The following is a 16,139-nucleotide window of genomic DNA, read 5'->3' on the forward strand; positions in this document are numbered from 1 at the left end:
TATCTATCTATCTATCTATCTATCTATCTATCTATCTATCTATCTATCTATCTATCTATCTATCTATCTATCTATCTATCTATCTATCTATCTATCTATCTATCTATCTATCTATCTATCTATCACACCAAATTTTCTGCCAAATTTAACTCTTACTTATACCAACATTAACAAAGACGTTTATTAGGTGAAGCGTCAGAGTCCAAGAGAAAAATCCCTTTTAATATTTAAATATGGCGCTCAGTGCGTCACCGTGGTGCGCCTGAACTCAATCAGACGCGTTCAGTTGAAGCAGAGGAGAGGGGCGCTCGCCTGGACTGACAAGTGGACGGATGTGCGGTGATACCCTTGCGAGTGAAAACGTCTGCAGCGGTCTCTGAACAGAAAAAGGAGAGATTTTTTCGCAGTGGTGGGACACGGGACAAGACGAGTGTGCAGCGTTTGTGAGAATAAAATCGGCATCTGGTAGCGTGCTTAATGGCAGCGGCCTGCGGATTGTCGGAGGAAGCCGGGGTCTGGATTTGACATGTCGCAGGGATGTGCTGGTGAGTCCGCAGGAACTGCAGAACATGGATGAAGCCTGGCATGATGTAACTAGTAACTTCATGGATAGTTACTGCGGACTTCGTGGAATAACATAGCCTGCTCACTGAGAATGATTCTCACTGGCATAGTTTGTTTACATAAATTTAAGTGAGACACATATGAATGCCTATAAAGGCCAAGCGAAAGATGAAAATAGAGTAATCACCTGGATGTGGGCTGCTGCCTCCCTACCAGATTGATCTATTTAATTGCAAAGATCAATGTTTCCTTAAAAAAATAGTGTTAAAACCAGTATAGTAAGCTATGATATGGCATGGAAACATTGATGTTGGGTTAATTTGAGCCTTCAATTAAACTCCAAAGCCATGTCACAGCTTAAAATAATCCTTTCTATATAAAGAAGCAAACATGACATTCTTTTGTAGCTGTTTGTCATCGGCCAGCTTATTTTAGCTTTCAGAAGACTTCAGCTGTAAAAGTAGCTGCTGCACTGCTACTTTTACTTATGTAATGTACTCTAAAATTCTTTATACCCACTGACAAACACAAAGTTTATTATGTTAGATTTTATGTACAAGACAAACACAAAGTATGGCATAATTTTGTAAGGTGGAAGGAAAGTGAAGCATCTTTTTATGCTTTGATCCAAATAATTTAACTATAGGGCAGGTTGTTCATAGACATTTTGCTTGAAGGCTAGCCTCTTCTTTAGTCTTTTGCACCATCTAAACAGGTTTTCTCCCAGTATTGGCCTTTATTTAGCTCCCTTTATTTCCATTAACTCTAACCAGCTTCCCTTTCCGCTCTGAAGAAAACAAAATCCCCACACCATGATGCTCCCGCTACCATGTTTCACTGTGCAGATGGTATTGCATTTTGAATGTAAGCCAGAAAGTTTAATTTTAGTCCCTTTTAACCACATCACCTTTTTCTACATGTTTACTATAACCTACATGATTATTGGCAAACTGCAAATGAGACTTCTTATGTCTTTCTTTTAGCCATTACTCTTGTCTTGCCACTGATTCTTAAAGGCTTGATTTGCAGAGTGCATGGTTAAAATCTAATTTGTCTAAAACTTCTGCTAACTGAGCTGTGGCTTTCTGCAGCTCCCCCCAAATTACTGTGAGCCTTCTTTTCATTACTTATGAAGGATTGAACAGCATTCTGTGAGATGGTCAGGGCTAGGGATATTGTTTTATTATCTAATTTACTAATAACATCTTTTTTTACTTATTAGGTAACTTCTCAAGGTAATTACATTGATATTCAGGGGTAACAGAGTACCACAAACTAAATGCATATGCACATGGCAAGTTTCAGATTATTCATAGAAGAGTTTTTAAACCAATTTATAATTTTCTTTATACTTCAAACCTATGCACTACTGGTCTATTACATCTCCCAATAAAATTCGTTAATATTTCTGGTTTTAACATAACGAAAGGTAGCAAAATATTGCAAGACACTATGCCTAAAGAAAGTCTAATGAAGAAAAGAGGAAGAGACAAAGAGTCTGTTCTTGCTGGTAAGGGTAGTGTAGGGCTATTCTTCATACCCTTCATCCCAACATTTTAAAAGACAACTTCAGTTTAAGCACATTTGATTGGTGAGAGGCGTTTAGCATATTTAAAATTATGTTCTTAAACAGCAAATATAAAATCAATGATGGCTTTTTGACCAGTATAGGCAGCTAAACCTGCCATTAACTTGGTTTTTTATTTTTGGTTAACTGACTAGCCCTAGGAAGAGTAACCAAGCAAGACTGCTTTTTTTCACTCTTATTTTAAGCACAATATACTGTTTTTTCTTTGTAAATTGGATTTTAAAATATGTTGAAATTATCACAAAGCCAGAGGTCTCCTAAGTCTTACTGCCCACTGTGAACATGAGCAGTATTCCAGTATAATTTCAATCTTATCCTCTGGTAGGCTACTATCTATTGCACTGGACTGTCAGTTTTACAATGTTAAGAGTTGTAAAATGAACAACAAAATGTGCTGCAGCAGTTGAATCTCACAACAAACAAATGTTCTTTGTCAGCTATTAATCAAGACTGTGGTAAAACCTTCTGATAATTTGATTTTGTTTTTTATAGCTTTTTAAGAAATCCTCAGCATAGAAGTGAATACAGTTTTGATTAGAGTGCTTAGTAAAACCAGTATTCAACAACAAAATAGTGGCCGATAATGTTACGTAAGAAGTGCTGAATAAGATTGGTTTACAGGTCCTTCTCAAAATATTAGCATATTGTGATAAAGTTCATTATTTTCCATAATGTCATGATGAAAATTTAACATTCATATATTTTAGATTCATTGCACACTAACTGAAATATTTCAGGTCTTTTATTGTCTTAATACGGATGATTTTGGCATACAGCTCAAAATTCCTGTCTCACAAAATTAGCATATTTCAGCCGACCAATAAAAGAAAAGTGTTTTTAATACAACAAACATCAACCTTCAAATAATCATGTACAGTTATGCACTCAATACTTGGTCGGGAATCCTTTTGCAGAAATGACTGCTTCAATGCGGCGTGGCATGGAGGCAATCAGCCTGTGGCACTGCTGAGGTCTTATGGAGGCCCAGGATGCTTCGATAGCGGCCTTCAGCTCATCCAGAGTGTTGGGTCTTGAGTCTCTCAACGTTCTCTTCACAATATCCCACAGATTCTCTATGGGGTTCAGGTCAGGAGAGTTGGCAGGCCAATTGAGCACAGTGATACCATGGTCAGTAAACCATTTACCAGTGGTTTTGGCACTGTGAGCAGGTGCCAGGTCGTGCTGAAAAATGAAATCTTCATCTCCATAAAGCTTTTCAGTAGATGGAAGCATGAAGTGCTCCAAAATCTCCTGATAGCTGGCTGCATTGACCCTGCCCTTGATAAAACACAGTGGACCAACACCAGCAGCTGACACAGCACCCCAGACCATCACTGATTGTGGGTACTTGACACTGGACTTCTAGCATTTTGGCATTTCCTTCTCCCCACTCTTCCTCCAGACTCTGGCACCTTGATTTCCGATTGACATGCAGAATTTGCTTTCATCCGAAAAAAGTACTTTGGACCACTGAGCAACAGTCCAGTGCTGCTTCTCTGTAGCCCAGGTCAGGCGCTTCTGCCACTGTTTCTGGTTCAAAAGTGGCTTGACCTGGGGAATGCGGCACCTGTAACCCATTTCCTGCACACGCCTGTGCACGGTGGCTCTGGATGTTTCTACTCCAGACTCAGTCCACTGCTTCCGCAGGTCCCCCAAGGTCTGGAATTGGCCCTTCTCCACAATCTTCCTCAGGGTCCGGTCACCTCTTCTCGTTGTGCAGCGTTTTCTGCCACACTTTTTCCTTCCCACAGACTTCCCACTGAGGTGCCTTGATACAGCACTCTGGGAACAGCCTATTCGTTCAGAAATGTCTTTCTGTGTCTTACCCTCTTGCTTGAGGGTATCAATAGTGGCCTTCTGGACAGCAGTCAGGTCGGCAGTCTTACCCATGATTGGGGTTTTGAGTGATGAACCAAGCTGGGAGTTTTAAAGGCCTTGCAGGTGTTTAGAGTTAACTCGTTGATTCAGATGATTAGGTTCATAGCTCGTTTAGAGACCCTTTTAATGATATGCTAATTTTGTGAGATAGGAATTTTGGGTTTTCATGAGCTGTATGCCAAAATCATCCATATTAAGACAATAAAAGACCTGAAATATTTCAGTTAGTGTGCAATGAATCTAAAATATATGAATGTTAAATTTTCATCATGACATTATGGAAAATAATGAACTTTATCACAATATGCTAATATTTTGAGAAGGACCTGTATATTTGATGATTTAAAATTATATTAGATAATTTTAAATATTTAAATGTAGATAATATAATGTAGGTTGTGCACTTTAATTCACCATGAGGTTACCGTTGTGGCCATAAAACACTGTAGAAGGCCAGTGGTCATTTAGGTGAGAACTGTTGGGCACAACATGTCAGTGAACAGCCTGTTAGAGTCAAAAATGTTATAGCTCACCCATACAGGGGTTGGACAATGAAACTGAAACACCTGTCATTTTAGTGTGGGAGGTTTCATGCCTAAATTGGACCAGTCTGGTAGCCAGTCTTCATTGATTGCACATTGCACCAGTAAGAGCAGAGTGTGAAGGTTCAATTAGCAGGGTAAGAGCACAGTTTTGCTCAAAATATTGAAATGCACACAACATTATGGGTGACATACCAGAGTTCAAAAGAGGACAAATTGTTGGTGCACGTCTTGCTGGCGCATCTGTGACCAAGGCAGCAAGTCTTTGTGATGTATCAAGAGCCACGGTATCCAGGGTAATGTCAGCATACCACCAAGAAGGACGAACCACATCCAACAGGACTAACTGTGGACGCAAGAGGAAGCTGTCTGAAAGGGGTGTTCGGGTGCTAACCCGGATTGTATCCAAAAAACATAAAACCACGGCTGCCCAAATCACGGCAGAATTAAATGTGCACCTCAACTCTCCTGTTTCCACCAGAACTGTCCGTCGGGAGCTCCACAGGGTCAATATACACGGCCGGGCTGCTATAGCTAAACCTTTGGTCACTCATGCCAATGCCAAACGTTGGTTTCAATGTTGCAAGGAGCGCAAATCTTGGGCTGTGGATAATGTGAAACATGTATTGTTCTCTGATGAGTCCACCTTTACTGTTATCCCCACATCCGGGAGAGTTACGGTGTGGAGAAGCCCCAAAGAAGCGTACCACCCAGACTATTGCATGCCCAGAGTGAAGCATGGGGGTGGATCAGTGATGGTTTGGGCTGCCATTTCATGGCATTCCCTTGGCCCAATACTTGTGCTAGATGGGCGCGTCACTGCCAAGTACTACCGAACCATTCTTGAGGACCATGTGCATCCAATGGTTCAAACATTGTATCCTGAAGGTGGTGCCGTGTATCAGGATGACAATGCACCAATACACACAGCAAGACTGGTGAAAGATTGGTTTGATGAACATGAAAGTGAAGTTGAACATCTCCCATGGCCTGCAAAGTCACCAGATCTAAATATTATTGAGCCACTTTGGGGTGTTTTGGAGGAGAGAGTCAGGAAACGTTTTCCTCCACCAGTATCACGTAGAGACCTGGCCACTATCCTGCAAGAAGAATGGCTTAAAATCCCTCTGACCACTGTGCAGGACTTGTATATGTCATTCCCAAGATGAATTGACGCTGTATTGGCCGCAAAAGGAGGCCCTACACCATACTAATAAATTATTGTGGTCTAAAATCAGGTGTTTCAGTTTCATTGTCCAACCCCTGTAATTAGCACATACAGAATACCCCACAGATTAAAAAGCAATCTGAACAACTCACCACTGCTGTCTTACTGCCAAATCACCATTGTCATCTTTCTTTTTGCTGAATAAATTCACTCCCAAATCATCCACTGTCACCAAGTTCTCTTCATGCATGCGTGTACATCAAACTTTAGTATTTTACGGACCATTGTTTACCTGGAAAAAATAGAGAACAAAGGAACCAGAAAGACCTTACTACATAGGTTGTTTAACAGCTTCACATGCTTCTGCACTTTCTGGAAGCAGCCTTGTTGTGAGAAACATTGAATCCATAGCTGAAGCTAAAGTTAATCTTGTAATCATCTTGGTCTGGACTGGGTTTGGGTTGATAATCAGCTGCAACAGTTAAAGAACCTTTTAAAGTAAAAATTTTTCCAAAAAGTAATTGGAAACATCAGGATCTAGTTAACTAAACCAGAGGCTCCAATCAAAGTATCACTTATTGGCTGTAGTCTGAAACGGGAAAGGAGCAGCAGATGTCAAGCTTCGTATTTATGACGTGTGTTGCTTTTTGCTTTTTTGTACAAACCGCTTAAAAATAAGTCAGGCCTGGGCCCTGACTACATCTTTCACAATTCTTGGAGAGTATTTTCCAAACCTTTCTGCCAGTTCCCTTCAAGGTGCAGAGAGGAAAACCCCAGACTATCACTAATCCTCCTGAAACATGCTTTAATCTCTGACAGTGTACAGGATTGTAAGAATTTTAATCTCACATTTAGACTCCTCTTATGACAAGGCTTTGATTTACTGACCCTCAGTCAAACATTACATTGTACTTGACCTAGTTCAGTGTCTTGTTTGCATTTTGAGAGAATCAGAAGGTTTTTGAATCTTTTTGGTGTAAGCCAGCCACTTGGAACTGTCTCTACACAGTTGATCCAGACTCTGCAGTTGGACATGCTCGTAGGTTTTGCTGCCAGCTAAGGAGTAACACAGACCTGACAAAAGGAAAACCCACAAGATAAGTTGGGCCTATCTCTGCAGGATAGGAGAACTGTGGCCAAAAAACTAACACAGTGAAGTCTACTGAACAGCACTGACTTAATGTTACTTGGCAGCTACCCTTTAAACTAAAACTTTTGGGTAGGGAGGTTTGAAGGTTTTCCACTTTTTCATTTGCAAGATGCTTAAAAAACCAGAAAAATAGCCAGACATCTTATTTGAGCTAAGTGTTTTTCTGAATACACAGTCTCTGAATGACAGCAAGAGGTGTTTTTTCATAAACTTGACAAAACTAACTAGTTTATCACTTCCTGCATAGAAAATACACAATCCTCCATTTGGATGATTCAGTTTCCTTACAGTGCACCACAGTTATTATTTGGGAATGGAATGTGAGCATTTTTCATAAAGAAAAGCAGAAATCCTTTAATCCTTAAATAAACTGAAATTTGGAGAACTGCCACTAATAAAATGCATATTGTTAAGCACACAAGAAAAAAAAAAAAAAAAAACACTAAACAAACAGAGACTAAGATCAAACAGCAAGAACATTCAATACAGATAAATCTAATGTTTAGATTCTAACATACTAGAAAAAACATTTTCCAGTATAACTGCAACACTGTAGAGAACACAATAGTAACAAATAGGAAATAATAAAACTTCTGATGTTGACCAAATATCTAGGAAAGAAGTATTAAAAAAGTAACAAGTAAAAAAAACTAAGGGAAGAAGACGGGGAAGAAAATTGTGTTCTCTGGTGTGTGGCTTTTTTCCTGATCTTCAGGGTTAGGTAGGCCACAGGTTTTCATCAGCATAACATCAGATATCAGTAAAGCAATACACTGGAGATAAAACCCCTTCAAGTTTCTGATACAGACCTGACAGTCTTCTACAGCCACCATCCATAACATTAAGGAAGGAAATCTGGTTGTGTGGCTGGTGTAGGCTTTTAACTTCCATGCAAGAAAGAACCCCTCAATTGAATTAAAGTACTTGTACTCGTCGTCCTCCGCTTTATCCGGGACTGGGTCGCGGGGGCAGCAGACTCAGCAGAAACACCCAGACGTCCCTCTCCGGTCTCAGCCACTGTTTTCCGGTCGAGAACCATGGCCTCGGACTTGGAGGAGCTGATCTTCATTCCAGCCGGTTCACACTCAGCTGCGAACCGCCCCAACACATGCTGTAGGTCTTAGCTAGAGGGGGCCAGCAGGACCACGTCATCTGCAAAAAGAAGAGACAAAATCCACTGGTCCCCAAACCAGACCCCGTCCGGCCCTTGGCTGCACCTAGAAATCCTGTCCATAAAAGTTACAAACAGAACCGGTGCCCTGCCAGAGTCCAACATGCACCTGGAACAGGTCCGACTTAGTGCCGGCAATGTGGACCAAACTCCTGCTCCGCTTGTACAGAGACCGGATGGACCCTAATAAAAGGCCCCCGATTCCATACTCCTGGAGCACCCCCCACAGGGCACCACGAGGGACACAGTCGAATGCCTTCTCCAGGTCCACAAAACACATGTGGACCGGTTGGGCAAACTCCCATGAACCCTCGAGTACCCTGTAGAGGGTATAGAGTTGGTCCAGTGTTCCACGGCCAGGACGAAAACCACACTGCTCCTCCTGAAGCTGAGGTTCGACTACTGGCCGGACTCTCCTCTCCAATACCCTGGCGTAGGCCTTACAAGGGAGGCTGAGGAGTGTGATCCCCTGTAGGTGGAAGACACCCTCGGTCCCCCTTCTTATGAAGGGGCAGACAGTGGTGGTGGGACCACCACCACAGTCTGCCAGTCCAGAGGAACTGTCCCCTATCGCCACGCAATGTTGAAGAGGCGTGTCAACCATGACAGCCCTACAACATCCAGAGAATTGAGGTCCTCAGGGCGGATCTCATCCACCTCAGAAGCCCTGCCACCGCAGAGCTTTTTAACCACCATGGTGACTTCAACCTGGGCGATGAAAGAGTCTAACCCCGAGTCCCCAGCCTATGTTTCCTCCAGGGAATGCGTGAAGACAGGATTGAGGAGATCCTCGAAGTACTCCTTCCACCACCCAATAATGTCCCCAGTCGAGGTCAGCAGCCTCCCACTGTAAACAGTGTTGGCGAAGCACTACTTCCCCTCCTGAGGCGCCGGACGGTTTGCCAGAATCGCTTCGGGGCCAACCGGTAGTCTTTCTCCATGGCCTCACAGAACTCCTCCCAGACCTTACGGCGGCATCTATGGGCAGCAGCATCAACAATAGATGCGGAGAACATGGTCCACTTGGACTCTATGCCTCCAACCTCCCCCAGAATCTGGTCAAAGCTCTCCCAGAGGTCGGAGCTGAATACGTCCCTGGCCGAGGGCTCTGCCAGACGTTCCCAGCAGACCCTCACTATGTGCTTGGGCCTGCCAAGTCTGTCCGGCTTTCTCCTCCTCCAGCGGATCCAACTCACCACCAGGTGGTGATCAGTGGACATCTCAGCCCCTGTCTTCACCCGAGTGTCCAAAACATGCGGCCGAAGGTCTGACGAAAGGACAACAAAGTCGATCATCGACCTCCTGCCTAGGATGTCCTGGTGCCAAGTGCACTGATGGACACCCTTATGCTTGAACATGTTGTTTATTATGGACAATCCGTGACTAGCACAGAAGTCCAATAACGAAACACCACTCAGATTCAGATTGGGGAGGCCATTCCTCCCGATCACGTCTCACCAGGTGACACTGTTTTTTCCCACGTGGGCGTTGAAGTCCCCCAGCAGAATAATGGAGTCCCCCGGGAGGGGCACTATCCGGCACCCCCGCACTACGGCCCGTAGGCCGAAACGACAGTCAGAGATCTGTCCCCAATCCGAAAGCAGACGGCTGAGCTGGGGGGCAACAAGCAAACCTGCCCCAGCCCGCCGCCTCACCCCGTGGGCCAATCCAGAGTAGAAGAGAGTCCAGCCCCTCTCGAGGTGATGGTTTCCAGTGCCCACGGTGTGCGTGGAGGTTAGCCCGACTATTTCTAGTCGATATCTCTCGACCTCCCGCACAAGCGGCTCCCCCCCCCAGCTATTATTTTTACTGGATGGGCCACCAAGGTCCCCACCTTCGTCCACCGCCCAATCCTCTTTGCACCGATCCCTCACGGTTCCCCCTGCAGGTGGTGGAGCCACTGGGGATGGCCTCGAGTCTCTCTTTCGGGCATTGCCTGGCCAGGTCCCGTGAGGAGTAACCAAGTCACCAGGCACTCCCGATGGGTCCTGACCCCAGGCTTGGCTCCAGGGTGGGACCCCGGTTCCGCCGTACCGGGCGACGTCACATGCCTCGTTTGTCTAGTCCTCATGAGGGTGTCTTGAACTGCTCTTTGTCTGACCCGTCACCTAGAGCCTGTTTGCCATGGGAGACCCTACCAGGACCGTTTAAGCCCCAGACAACATACCCTCTAGGATCATTCGGGCACTCAAACCCCTCCACCACGTTAAGGTGGTGGTTCAAGGAGGGAATTAAAGTAAAGTGGTACTAGTTTTGGATAGGCGTCAAACCATGTGGGAACAGGTTGTCCCAAGTAATCACAAAGGTCATAATGTGGACCCATGTGAACCCTCTCTGCCTTTGGTACTAGGCGTTGAGGTTATGCAGAAGAATATAAGAAGACAATCAGTATAGGGCTCAACATTGCATCTATAAAGAATCCATCCAGTGCTAGAAGTTGCAGAACATATTGTGTTCCTTCTCCACTCTTTTGGTATGCTTTTTTTGCCAGGCTTTGCTCCGCTCTTCCTTTTCCTTGTTTAGACTTTTTTGTCTTCTCTTTGGTTCTGTTTCTACACCACACATCAGTGTAAAAAGTTCCATTTTTGTGCTTCAAGGTTACAAAAAAAAATGTAGTTCCAGATCCTTGGGTTACATTCAAACTGAAATCAGCTGTGGTTGGCCCACAGCATAACTCATCTTTGTTAGTTATTCATCGATCAATTTATAATTAGTAGTTTGGCATTGGATTTTAACTGTCGTCTTTGTAAAACTACATGTTTGTTTTACTCTATCTGAACTTTGGAATTTGGGGTCCTATATGTGGGTTTCCTATGTAAATGTAAAAATGACCACATAAGTCTATAAGTTTGGTTTTGAGTATTGTCTGTTTAGAATATGTAAGCATTTTAGTAATGTGATTGCTCAATGCAGATTTCGTGAAAACGTTATGAAACGAAAGAGATTGATGTTGTGGTAATTGTATTGAGAGTTTGAAAATGTGATTACAGAATATACAAATACATTTTAGCTAATAAAATTTTTTATATTTTCTGTCAGTGTTATCTGTGGTCAGGAGATGGCAGTGCTGGCAGAGCTTCACCTCTACTTCTACCCCTTCCAACTGATCGATGTCTGCTTCCTGCACAGAGGCAGCGCCTGAAATCTGGACTACCATCTTCCCTTCCTCTCCTTCTGTTTCTCCTCACTCATTTCATACCATTTACTCTGCCCTCCTCATCCAGCTACTTTTTGCCTTTCCCTTAAACTCTCTCATCCTACCATCTACCTCCTCAACCTGGAATTTCTTCAAAGTGTTCTTCATGATGGCTTGCTTTGGGCGCTCTCTGGACTCCCCATGCACACTAGCAATGCTAGTAGGCTTTCAGTTTGCATTTGTGCTCTACTTCTCACTCGGGGGCTTCAGAGGTCTGGTGTCTGTCCTGGTGCACACCACAGAGCCAGAGTTTGATTATTCTCGACCACATGACGTCTACACCAACCTCAGTCACCTCGGGGTACCGCCTCCCCCACCTCGGAACTCTGGCAATGGCCTCCCTGCTTCAGGACAACCGCTGAAAGACTGCCCCATTCCCTCGCCCCTGTTGGGTGAGAGAGGAGTGTTATATGTTTTCTGTTAAGGTTAGTAAATAGTTATATGGTGAAAGATGTTGCAAATTGTTTTTTTTTACCTTTCTTGTGCTCCAGTTGGACCAGTGTCTGTCCATCTTTCCTCTCCTCTGTCTTTGGAGGATATCCGACTGAGGAACCCCTTAGTGTTGCCTGGTGGACGTTATCGGCCTCCGGACTGCGAACCGCGCCACCACACGGCAATAGTGGTACCGTTCCGAAACCGACTAAGCCACCTCCGCTCCCTGCTCTACCACCTGCACCCTTTCCTGCAAAGACAGCAGATACACTACAGCATCTACATTGTACAACAGGTCAAGTGATGCATATTTTTTTTTTTTTTTGTATTTCCTGTTGCTTGAAGACAGTATATAGCCTTAAGGGAAATCATTATGCAAGAATAATGATGGCAAAGCTCCAGATTAAATGTGACATGCTATTATTTTTACTGGTAAGCATGTTTTAATACAAATGTCTAAGAGTACTACAGACCTTTGGAAAATCATTCATACCTCCAAACATTTTCACAATTTATCACACAGTTTAATGTAATCAATTGGGATTTCAAGTAAAAGACCAACTTAAAGCAAAGCACCTTAAATATGAAGTGGAAGAAAAAAAATTACATGTTTCCTAATTTTTCTTTAGAAACAATAATCTGAAAAATGTTGTGTGCGTTTGCTTTTACTTCTCCTTAGCCAATCATTTTTAGGACAATTTGTTTGGTCTAAATACAGCTTTAAGTCCTTTAAGTAAGTCTTCCCAGCATTGCACATCTAGAGACTCAAATCCTGTCCATTCTTCTTTGCAAAGCAGCTCAGGCTCAGTTAAATTGTATTGAGCATTCTGCAAACAGCAATTTTGAAGTTTTTTCACATATTCACAGTTGATTTTAGTTGTGGACTTTGACCCATTTTAGGATACGAATATGTTTTTATTTTAAACTAGGGGTGGGCAACTCCAGTCCTCGACGGATGGTGTCCTGCAACTTTTGGACATGTCTCTGCTTCAACACACCTAAATCAAATTAATGGCTCATTAAAACATCTGTGCAGAACTTGACTGCACACTGATGAGGTAATTCAGCCGTTTGATTCAGATGTGTTGGACCAGGGACACATCTAAAAGTTGCAGAACATTGATCCTACCTACTGCTGGTAGGTGACCCTCTGCACCAGTCTTAAGTTCTTCGCTGGTTCTAACAGGCTTTTTTTCTGGATTGTTATCTATTTAGCTCGAACCATATTCCCATCAACTCTGACCGGCTTCCCTATGCACTCTAAAGAAAAGCATACTCACAGCTAGATTCTGCGCCTTCCATGTTTCACAGGGGTATAATGTGTTTAGGGTGGTATGCAGGATTCATTTTGCATTAAAGTTTCTGGTGTGTTCCACAGACGTTGTGATGCTGTTTATTTGCTAATGTTCTCTAACAGACCTCTGAGTCCTTCAGAGAGCAGCTATAGTTATACTGAGATTAAATAACACACAGGTGAACTCTTTAATAGGGGACTTTTTAAGTCACTTGGTACCATTGGATTTTATTTAGGGGTATAGAAAGAGTACTGAATACAAACGCAGGCCACACTTTTATTTGTAAAAAAAGATGAAAAGAAAACCATTCATCTTGTTCTTTTTACCTCACAATTATGGTCTTAGTTTGTGTTAATCTATTGCATAAATACTAATATAATACATGGAAGTTCAGGGTTTTAATATGAGTATATGATTTATACTTACATACAGATGTAACAGATGTAATAACCAGGTTGCATAGGTGTGCAAACCAGGATTCTTATCAGCAAGCCACGTCTTCACTGAAATATTTTTCCACTCAACCTTGCAATAGTTTTCCAAATGTACCTGATTGTTAGGCTTCTTTGGATAATCCCACAGATTAACTCTTAGTTTTGCTACAAAATGCTAAGAGATTTCTAAACTATAATTTGTCTATCAAAAACTCTTTCTTTGGTTGATTTTGATGTGGTGTATAGTATGACTCACTATGGTTGTTAAAAATGAAATGTTTTCCATTTTCAGCTACCTAGCAGACTGTCACAATGAGGTGAGATCCTTCCATGTATCCATGCAGAAATTAACTGAACCCTCACAATTAAATCAATGAAATATAAATCAGTAAATATTCACATTCTGAAGCTGTGAAGTCTGGGAGGTCCAATCGGAGTCATAATATTAATTCTCTTTTCTTTTGCAGAAGTGTATAACTATGATTGAGACAAAAAATTATGAAATGAGAGTTTAATTTTTAGAGTATCAAATGGAAAATGATCATACTACATAGATAAGATGTCATAAAAACAAGAATCAAGGAGGATTTCTCTGAAAATCATGTTAACCATGTATATACAGAACATACCAAACGTTTGGACACACCTTCTCATTCAAAGAGTTTTCTTTATTTTCATAACTATGAATATTGTAGCTTCACACTGAAGGCATCAAAACTATGAATTAACACATGTGGAATTATATACTGAACAAAAAAGTGTGAAACAACTGAAAATATGTCTTATATTCTAGGTTCTTCAAAGTAGCCACCTTTTGCTTTGATTACTGCTCCGCACACTCTTGACATTCTGTTGATGACCTTCAAGAGGTAGTAACCTGAAATGGTTTTCCAACAGTCTTGAAGGAGTTCCCAGAGATGCTTAGCACTTGTTGGCCCTTTTGCCTTCACTCTGCGGTCCAGCTCACCCCAAACCATCTCGATTGGGTTCAGGTCCGGTGACTGTGGAGGCCAGGTCATCTGGCGCAGCACCCCATCACTCTCCTTCTTGGTCAAATAGCCCTTACACAGCCTGGAGGTGTGTTTGGGGTCATTGTCCTGTTGAAAAATAAATGATGGTCCAACTAAACGCAAACCGGATGGAATAGCATGCCGCTGCAAGATGCTGTGGCAGCCATGCTGGTTCAGTATACCTTCAATTTTGAATAAATCCCCAACAGTGTCACCAGCAAAGCACCCCCACACCATCACACCTCCTCCTCCATGCTTCACGGTGGGAACCAGGTATGTAGAGTCCATCCGTTCACCTCTTCTGCGCCGCACAAAGATACGGTGGTTGGAACCAAAGATCTCAAACTTGGACTTATCAGACCAAAGCACAGATTTCCACTGGTCTAATGTCCATTCCTTGTGTTCTTTAGCCCAAACAAGTCTCTTCTGCTTGTTGCCTGTCCTCAGCAGTGGTTTCCTAGCAGCTATTTTACCATGAAGGCCTGATTCACACAGTCTCCTCTTAACAGTTTTTCTAGAGATGTGTCTGCTGCTAGAACTCTGTGTGGCATTGACCTGTTCTCTAATCTGAGCTGCTTTTAACCTGCGATTTCTGAGGCTGGTGACTCGGATGAACTTATCGTCCGCAGCGGAGGTGACTCTTGGTTTTCCTTTCCCGGGGCGGTCCTCATGTGAGCCAGTTTCTTTGTAGCGCTTGATGGTTTTTGCGACTGCATTTGGGGACACTTTCAAAGTTTTCCCAATTGTTCGGGCTGACTGACCTTTATTTCTTAAAGTAATGATGGCCACTCGTTTTTCTTTACTTAGCTGCTTTTTTCTCGCCATAATACAAATTCTAAGTCTATGCAGTAGGACTATCAGCTGTGTACTGTATCCACCTCCTGCACAACACAACTGATGGTCCCAACCCCATTTATAAAGCTTGAAATCCCACTTATTAAACCTGACAGGGCACACCTGTGAAGTGAAAACCATTTTAGGTGACTACCTCTTGAAGCTCATCAACAGAATGCCAAGAGTGTGTGGAGCAGTAATCAAAGCAAAAGGTGGCTACTTTGAAGAACCTAGAATATAAGACATATTTTCAGTTGTTTCACACTTTTTTGTTCAGTATATAATTCCACATGTGTTAATTCATAGTTTTGATGCCTTCAGTGTGAAGCTACAATATTCATAGTCATGAAAATAAAGAACTCTTTGAATGAGAAGGTGTGTCCAAACGTTTGGTCTATACTGTATCAATGACTGTGGATGGAATTATTATTTTAACATTTATGATTGATGAATAGAAATGTAATATTGTTAGATTTTTTATGATAAGTGCTACCAGATTTTGTTAATCAACTATATGGATAAGAAAAGCACTGATAATCACTTGGAATGTTTAAGTAATGGTTTTAAACTGAAAGTGAAGTAAATGCTGTAGCTAAAATTTTGAGCAGCAACAATGTAGGGGAAGTGCAATGTTGAGTGAGACAGGAATAGAAATGATGCTAAACATTGGGGAAGTGGGAGCCATGCCTAATAGTACATGCTGATGACTGAGCTGAGGGCGCAGGTCGGAGGAGAGGTCAGCAGATGGCTCATGTCTAATGTGCAGCACATGACTCAGAGAATTCCAAGGAAAAGACCACCTTGTGTGACAGGTAACCGATAGAACACCCATGGCAACAACCACTGGTCAATAAGCACAAAGAGTGTGGTGAAAATG

The 16,139-nt window shown here is 42.6% G+C and overlaps 1 protein-coding gene across 5 annotated transcripts in view; it reads left to right on the forward strand.

Annotated features, from left to right (window-relative positions):
* The first annotated feature begins 122 nt into the window (after positions 1–122).
* Positions 123–16,139, forward strand: part of b4galt3 (UDP-Gal:betaGlcNAc beta 1,4- galactosyltransferase, polypeptide 3) — a 30,259-nt gene continuing 14,242 nt past the window's right edge. For 2 of the 5 annotated variants that reach the window (XM_047371109.1, XM_047371124.1), the window contains exons 1-3: positions 124–545; positions 11,101–11,649; positions 11,749–11,984. In XM_047371109.1, coding sequence (XP_047227065.1) covers positions 11,172–11,649; positions 11,749–11,984 — 714 coding nt within the window. In that variant the 5' untranslated portion in view covers positions 124–545; positions 11,101–11,171. Of the gene's footprint in view, positions 546–11,100; positions 11,650–11,748; positions 11,985–16,139 lie in introns of all 5 variants that reach the window. The other 3 variants (XR_007039069.1, XM_047371114.1, XM_047371133.1) reach the window with 2 other exon arrangements.

This window comes from Girardinichthys multiradiatus, chromosome 1, assembly GCF_021462225.1.
Source record: "Girardinichthys multiradiatus isolate DD_20200921_A chromosome 1, DD_fGirMul_XY1, whole genome shotgun sequence".
NCBI classification, from domain to species: Eukaryota; Metazoa; Chordata; class Actinopteri; order Cyprinodontiformes; family Goodeidae; genus Girardinichthys; species Girardinichthys multiradiatus.